At 35.8% G+C, this 8,529-nt stretch overlaps 1 protein-coding gene across 4 annotated transcripts in view; it reads right to left on the bottom strand.

Moving 5' to 3' along the window:
- Nucleotides 1–987: 987 nt before the first annotated feature.
- Nucleotides 988–8,529, bottom strand: part of Arhgap29 (Rho GTPase activating protein 29) — a 73,105-nt gene continuing 65,563 nt past the window's right edge. For all 4 annotated transcript variants that reach the window (XM_047549801.1, XM_047549797.1, XM_047549792.1 and 1 more), the window contains 4 exons: nucleotides 7,482–7,714; nucleotides 5,748–6,075; nucleotides 5,509–5,617; nucleotides 988–3,339 (listed from right to left, as the gene is read on the bottom strand). In XM_047549801.1, the coding sequence (XP_047405757.1) occupies nucleotides 2,477–3,339; nucleotides 5,509–5,617; nucleotides 5,748–6,075; nucleotides 7,482–7,714 (1,533 nt within the window). In that variant the 3' untranslated portion in view covers nucleotides 988–2,476. The remainder of the gene's footprint in view (nucleotides 3,340–5,508; nucleotides 5,618–5,747; nucleotides 6,076–7,481; nucleotides 7,715–8,529) is intronic.

The following is an 8,529-nucleotide window of genomic DNA, read 5'->3' as shown; positions in this document are numbered from 1 at the left end:
GGGCACTATGCATAATCTGGGTACTCTAGAAACAGTAATTCCTTCTCAGGAGACACTTGCTTCAATGCCTCCAGGAAGCTGGAACGTACTGGCTCCAAGCTGAACACCATTCCAAGGAAGACAGAAAGGACATGAAAGTGCAGCTCTCATTTGTGAAGTTTATATTCTTTCACTGGGTTGTATTCACATATTAAAACTGAATGAGTTTAAAAGTATGCAAGTTTTATTGCAGGATGATGAAAAAGTTCTGGAAATAGACACTTAAATGTAGTTGCAAAAAAATGTGAATGTACTTAGTGCCACTGAACTGTACACTTAATGGTTCAAATGGCAAACTGTATGTGTATTTCACAATCAAAATACCTAAAGGTGCATTTTCTATTGTTAGGTGTTTCCTGCTGTTATTTAGTAATCACAGTCATTATGAGCACTAACCACCAAAACTTGACAGCCCTATGTTTGTTTGCTTGTTGCATCTGTGGAACCTAAAAGCATGCCATTTAATTTAGCCTCAGTTTCCTCATATGTAACACAGGAATAAGAAAATTACTTACCCATTATATGTAGCTGTGAAATTTCAACTTGGTAAAGTTTTTGTACACAGAGGGATTCTTTTTAGATTTTCATACCAATATGATTCTTGTATTTTATATAAGGAAGACTAAAAATAGCAGGCTTCAGTATAAACAAACTGGTTATTCATTTCTCCTTAATGTTACAGAGAACTGTAAGACAATGTGCCATAAAATGCATTTCATATTATAGTCAAGTGCTATATGAGCCCAAGTGCTATATGACCACTGAGTCAATGGTTAATAATCTTAAAAATATCATACTCTTAAGAGGTAACAATTTCAGAGAAGCCACAATAACTTGAAATACTTGAAATAATTTAAGTATATATGTGTATGTATAAATATATACATATAATTTTTTATCAAGTGTAACATGATCATACAAAAACATTGATTAGAAATACAGTTCACACGTATAAAAAGAGGCTATTTTATTTTTGTCCCTTTTATATCCTATTTTAGACAAAATGATGAAACCCAGAAAGTAATAGGAATGCATTAGTTATAAAAACTTTGATATTTTATAAATGAAACAGATCCAATCATCTATTCCTTCTCTCAAATTCCAAACAATGAGGCTTACTGAACTCTACTCTTGGAATGAACTTAAATAAATTTTTTCTTAATTCTAATGAAATATACATTTTCAATGGTTGATAGTCCAGGTAGAAAAAGTACATAAAATGATTTATAAGTCAAAATATTTCACACAAAAAGAATGGTTTTAACAAAACCCACAAATATCAAGAGAAAATGCATTGAATTTAAAAACTTCTGAAGCAGGCACTTCTTAAGACCATTATAGAAAATAACAAAAGGTTTGGAACTGTCATAAAGTAAAAATTTATACAGATGAAGCTAAGGGGTAAAAAACTATCAAATGTATTAAAACCATCTAGAGCCAAATAAGATATAACTAAACTATATAATTTAAAAATAGGTTTAAGTGCATTTTCTTTGTACAATTTAATTGACTACCATATGTAAAAAGTGACAATTAGAATGCAATTAAATACAGATTTGCAAGTTTTTTGGCCATCATGTAAATATTAAAAAGTTAAGTGAATTGCCAATTGAAAAATAAAAGCTTACATTCAAACTATAAACACACAAATGTTCAAAGATGCACTATAAAACTGTTGGGAAAAGACATATTCATACCCCATAAAGATTGTTCAGGCACTTGCATTCAGAAACATTTTATAAATAAGCACTTCGTTTTGCAGTTTGGGAAAATCAACTTTATTTTTTGGAGCGAAACTAAGTGCTTACATATAAAATGTTTCTGAATGCAAGTACCTGAAAAATCTTTATTGGGTATGAATATGTTTTTTTCCATATAATTTTGACCATTATAGAATTGCATTAGAAGTTTGTCATGTTTATGTTAATGTTAACAGTCTTTGAACTGTTTTGAGTTGTGTTTTGCTTTTTTAGTTTAAAAATTCTCTTGCATCAATAGGATATCCACACTGCAGATTTGTTGAGAACTATCTCATAAGTTGGGATGCATTTAAATGGACCATTTTATGGGAAAAAGCATTTGAAATCTTAAAATTATGATACTTGTTTTATGCACAACTTCAAAAACACAGAATTTAAAGATAATTCCAGTGAGGCACAAATGTGGCCCTATCAAAACACTACCATGCAATATGACTGGAAAATATGATACAAGGACAAACAGCAAAATACACACTTTGGCAATCCTATACAGAAGGGGTCCTGTCAAAGCATTCTTTCATAAAATAAACACTACCTATCAAAACACTAAGGACAAACAGCAAAAAACACACTTTGGCAATCCTATACAAAAGGGGTCCTGTCAAAACATTCTTTCATAAAATAAACACAATATCACAAAACAGAACAACAAAAAGAAAAACTGAATTTTGACAACCCTACACAAATTGTGGAATTTCATCTTCAAGGTCTTCAAACTGTTGCATTCGTTTTAGCCTGGGTCTCTGGTACGTTGGATTCACATCAGGCAGGCCATGCTCCTCAGAGTTCTCTTTAGGCTTACCATCTAGCTGCAAAGGACAAGCTGATGTGCTGTCCAAGTCTGGAACTGACTTTTCCACCTGACTCAGGGGAGTATGAGCTGTGCCAGGAGGCACTGCTGCTGAAGGTGAAGCTGGTCTCTCCTCAGTCCCCCTGACATTGCTGGTGGGTGTACGTGGTTTATAAAATGTTGTCCAGTGCTGGGGCTGCAGTGTTCTGGGTGCTCTGGCAGGAGTGAGAGGGTAGGAATCAGAAGACCGTCTCTCTGATGCCTCTCTTGTTGATCTGGCTGGTTCTGTGTATGGCTTATTGGGTTGTGTGGCACTGATGGAATGGTCACCACTGACGCTGATGCTCACTGTCACTTTTTCCTGGAGTGCACCAGGCACAGTTACTGTAGTCTTGGCAGTTAGGTTGTTTTGTTCACATTGTTTTCCCCAAGTTTTTGGTAGAATCTGCTGATCAAAGCCATTGAATTTGGAACAAACAGTAGTAGGAGTATCTTTTCTACTAAGTCCTTCAAAGGTAGGATTCTTGCAAAACTTGTCTGCATTTGTATTTCCCACATTTCTGCCGTTTTTCTCACTAGGAGGGCTTGCAAGAAGTAACCTATCTACAGGCAAACTTACAGGTCTAATCTTGGTCCTTGGAGTATGCCTGTGCATATTGTTTGTTACTCTATCAGATTTCAAAATAAGTGGCTTATTGGTTTTACAAATATTGTCCATCTTTTGGGATGATGATTCAGGTTCTTTGTTTTCTGAAAAAGAAAGATTTCTTTTTTAACTTCATGAAGCTTAGTTAATAAGGTAGTTAGTTATAAATAGGTACTGTCTCAAAACAACAGTCTTTCATATTTTTCCAACTTGATATTCTCAGTCATCTATGCAGAGGAATTAAAAATTCATACAGCATTAAAGACCATTTTGAATTAAAGCATTACTTTAAAAAATTTATCTAACGCAATATAATACATAGCCAAAAAAGTACATCATAGGTTGATTAAATAAAATAAAACAATAAAAAAAACTTCCTGAAGTAACTTGCTCTAATATACTACTCATGAATCAATATCTCTGGGTTAAGACTGTCGTGATTTCAACAGACAGACACTGGTAACCTCAGAACAATAACACTATTTTATACACCAACCAAAGACATGTCCTGAATCCCAGGGACTTTGCCTCCTCACTTAATCTGCTTTCCAGCTACATTCCATCCACACTGAGGGCACACAGTGGAGAAGCCTTGGATGCTCTCCCAGTGATCAACTAAGACATGGCAACACCATAGGTCAAATTAAGGTTGAAGAGTTGTCAAAATCACCATTCTGCTATGGCCCTGGTGACTCCAGATTTACTTCCTTCTCTTTCTCCTCTAGTCTAGTCCCAGGTCCATGTTTTCTCACCTAGAACTCAGCTCCTCACACTCTGTCTTTGCTGCATCTACCCCAGAAGCTCCCATTGCTGGAGAGGTGCAGCCTTCTGGCCATGATCCTCCTCTCCCTGCTGAGAAACATCAGACAACTGTGGGCCTTGACTGGTCTGATGGCTTTGCTGCTGGTCCTGCTCATAGCCCACGGTCCTCTTCCCTGTCACCTGGTCCTTCTCCCACATCCTTGGGCAGTGGTTTGCACACAGGTGCACAACCAGCATCACTTGCAGGTCATCATGTCACCTGACCTCCTTCTTCACCTGGGGCTGCTGACCTCTCTGCCCTGGTTCCCATGCAGTGCACCTGTGATTTTCTGTCCTGGGCCCTTGTCCACATTTACAGAACACCCTAAGGGAGCTGAGCCATTGTGGTTGGATGTTAAGCACCAGAGCGTTCTTAGTTTTGCAGAACTTCTAGCATGATGGAAGAGAGTGCAGACTCTGCAGCCAGCTGCCTGGATGCTGGCTCAGTTCCTGCTCCACTTCTGCCCTGGGCAAGTCCACTGCACTATCCCTACCTGCCTTCCTCTGTCAAAAAAGACTCCTATATGGAGCTGTGCTATCACATGGTATTAATGATCTAAGCAAGAACAGGCTTAGAATTACCTGGTATGTAATAAAAACTTGAAAATATTTAAAAATTATTTATTGTTATTACTATACCTAACTAGGAAACCAATTTCATGGGACAGTGAAACAAGGTTAGATTTAGGAATGAGGTAGGACTAGTTTAGGTACATGACCCTTGGCATTATTAACCTTCTCAGACTGTTAGCTATGGCTTAAATGATGCTAATGTTATTTACTTCATAGTACTGAACTCCTAATAAGATCAAATCAGATAAATGGAATCAAACAGTTGAGTCTTGGGTTTTTGTTTTATTTCTTAAGCAGGTAGGTAATTGACTTCCTTTGTTTTCAGACTTTCTCAGGCTATGATCATTGATATTTAATTTTATACATCAAATTTAACATACATGGCTATGTTTCGAAAAATTGGAATTTAGCTCTACTAAAGCAGTAACAAATGGAAGCTTTTCAACCATCTTAACAGACCATTCAGAGAAATAAAATTATCAGAGAAAAATAATGAATAAAAGGACTCCAGTCAAGGAAATGGAAGACGCATGCTTAATGTGTTAAAGGCAGGCCACAGGTAAAAGTACATAAAAAAAACCTTTTGGAGTCTATTTTTTTGAGTTTCAGGAGTCCAGTTTATTTTTGTCTTGACTTTAATTGAAGATAAGACGTAAAAATGAAAAGAAATTTCATAAGGAGAACAAAAACATGAATTCCAAGATATCTCTTTACAAGAAAGAAGCAAAGAATGATATTCATTTAAATGATTTTCATTAAACTTTCTCAATGGCTAGCAAAGTTAATTAATAAAACTTTGAAGTTTGAACTTCCCTCAACTCCATTCATCTTGGTTTTTAATCATGGGTTGTTTGCAAAGTTTGAAAATATGCAAACATATATTTTACATGACCACTCACCGATGAGACATGCATCACATTTTTCCAATATATTTTGCTTGTGTTCTGATTCCTCAAATGATGGAGTAGTTTCAAAATTTTTGCTTTCACTGTCTGCAGTGTAGATATCCTATTGATGCAAGAGAAATTTTAAACTAAAAAAGCAAAACGCAACTCAAAATAAACAGTTCAAATATTGTTAACTTATTAACAAAAACATCACAAAGTTCTAATGCAACTCTATAATGGTCAAAACTCACTTCCTTTGAAGTAAAATATAGTGACTTCATGGAATGTTCTGTGTCTCTTTCTTCTGATGATAACAGAAGTTTCGAAGGACAGCTTTGATCAACCTGAGGTGTAAGAACACCTGCACTACACGTAACATCTTGAGGCTGTAGGGACCCATCGAAGATCTTCTGTGAGTAAGTAATGAGGAACTCTACCAACCGTGCCTGATTTGAATATTCAGCAAGGGAGGAGATGGTGACAGGAGCAGTTGTGGGCCTTGGCCTAATCAGACTGGGTCCAAATATAACTCCCAAGTTTTTGGAGTTCATCTTATTTTCTTCTGCATGATCTACTACCCTGAAAAGAACAACACACAAAGCTATGAGATTTGCCTAATTATTAGAGCTCCTTAATAGTAATTTACTATGAATTGAGAAGGGTAGCTGGAACATGGGCTACAGAAGTCTACAAAAAGTATGTCAAGGGTCAAGTTTGGTTGGTCTAGGAAGAGAATACATTTGTTTGATAATAACCCAAAATGAGTTTCAGAGTACTATATTAGGATGAAATTAACATAAGTAGAAGGAACTACTGAAGTTTTATAGGCAGAAGGAAAAAAAAATACCCCTAAAAATTGCTCTTTGTATATGGTATATACTCCAAGTTCCTTATACTGGAAATTGAAACACCACTGTCAATCCTCTCTCATTGCCCACATTTTTTTCTTTTTTTTTTTCAGTGCTGGGGATTGAACCCAGGGTCTTGTGCTTGCAAGGCAAGCACTCTACCCACTGAGCTATATCCCTAACCCCCACAGTTAGTTTTTTGAGTTGTAGATGGACACAATACGTTTATTTTATTTATTTATTTGCGATGCTGAGTATCAAACCCAGTGTCTCACATGTGCTAGTCAAGTATTCTACCACTAAGCCATGCTCCCAGTCCCCCACAGCTAGTTTTCTAGAGTAGATGATTCTCTCTCCTAAGCCTCTCTCTGTTCTATTGCCACTCTCAATGTTCTGGCTTTATTTCAAATGCTCACTGCTTTTTACTTCAATGACTATTCAAGGAGATCTCCAACCCATTTTTCATATTGCTGTCAGAAAGATCTAACAGGCAAATCTGAGCATGTAAAATTCCTGACTCCAAATTCTTTAGTGGGTACAGAAACAATATGGTCAACTCATCTGCCAGGTATGTAAGATTTTCTGATCAGGCCTCCTGGGCAGCTCAGTTCCTGCTACTGATTGCTATATTGTAGTCTAATGAAATTATATTTTCCAAATGCAAAATCTCTTGTGTCTCCATGTCTGGTACCCTCTGCCTAGAATGCTCTTCTGCACATTCTCTACTGAATCACCACTCAGTTCTTAAAATCTGACTCAAGGGCTTGCCTCCTCTGCTTTTACCCCTAGCCCCCAAACTTCCTCTGCATGCTTGCATGCTATGCACAGGTATTATAAAAAGGATGATGTTGTACTGTGGTCATATACAGGTCTGTCCCCCAAGATGATGAACCCATAAATAGCAGAAACCCTGTGTTTCCATCCTAGTTTCCCCAGCAAGAGCCTGGCATGTAGAAGACATCTGAGGGAACAATGTTGGCTGCATGAACATATATTCAATGTCTCCCTTTCCCGACACATAATAAAATCATAAAAATCAAATAATCATTTAAAAACCAATACCACAACAAAATAAATGTACTCAATACTAATGCACTATATAATTAAAAATGGTGAGGATAGTATTAAAATTCTTACCGCTTAAGATGTACAATGAGGTAATGAAGACTGTTAAAATTTGATGTTGGCAATTGTCTTAGAAGGTCCTTGCTTTTTAGAAGAATTCGGTTTATTTCTATACACATATTTGGAAATTTTTTGTCCTCAGGGTTATCCTTTTTGGTTTCTTGTTCTTCATTAACATGTTGGATCTCTTTTGCAAGGTCTATAAATTCCTTGTATAATCGGAATAAAATAAATGGTTCTGGGAGCTAAAGAAAGAAAATTACATTAAAAATATCTTCTACTTTTTTCTGTTTAAGTCAACTATTAGGTAGAGTTACTCAAATGATTTAGCATATTCCTTTAGATTAACAGAATTTAAAGTCAATCTTTATTTTTGCAGTACTAGGAATTGAATCTAGGTAGGACCTGAAGCATGCTAGGCAAGCACTCCACTAATGAGCTTTGTCCCCAATCCATAAAACATTATGTTTTCTAGAGCTATGTCTTATAAATAAAAATCTTCACCATAAATTATATTCATGTTAAAAAACAAGTTAACAGATAATCAATTAAACTCTAAACTTTAAGTTTAAACTTTAAGCTTCATGATGGGATTTAAAAAATTTTTGTCTATATCCCATATACATTATATTCATGTCTGTCCCCCAAATAGCATGATCTTCAGCTGTTTTATTGAAATAAACCTAGGATAATGTACAAAATAAATAAAATGAATTAGAAAAGGTGAATAACATGGATTTTATTGCTAAGGGGTAAAAATTACTAAAGTGCTAAAGGGACCATGCTTTAATTGGGTCAGAATGAAGATTAGCATCAGCTAATATAACCTACAAAAACATAATGTTAACATCTTATTCATCAAATTTTTAAACAGCCTGATTTGCCATGAGTGGGTCAAAAGAAAAAGTTCCTGTAACAAGTGTCCATTGCCATAATGAATTTCAATGTTTCTACTGATCTGCAATAGAAAATTCAGTGTACCTTTGGCTACCTGATCCTATATTATCTGTGGAAAGATAGGGTGTCACCCTGTGATCAGTTTCTATCTTCACTACTCTGG

This window comes from Sciurus carolinensis, chromosome 1 (assembly GCF_902686445.1).
Source record: "Sciurus carolinensis chromosome 1, mSciCar1.2, whole genome shotgun sequence".
Taxonomy (NCBI): Eukaryota; Metazoa; Chordata; class Mammalia; order Rodentia; family Sciuridae; genus Sciurus; species Sciurus carolinensis.
This window is presented reverse-complemented; position numbering and strand designations above follow the sequence as displayed.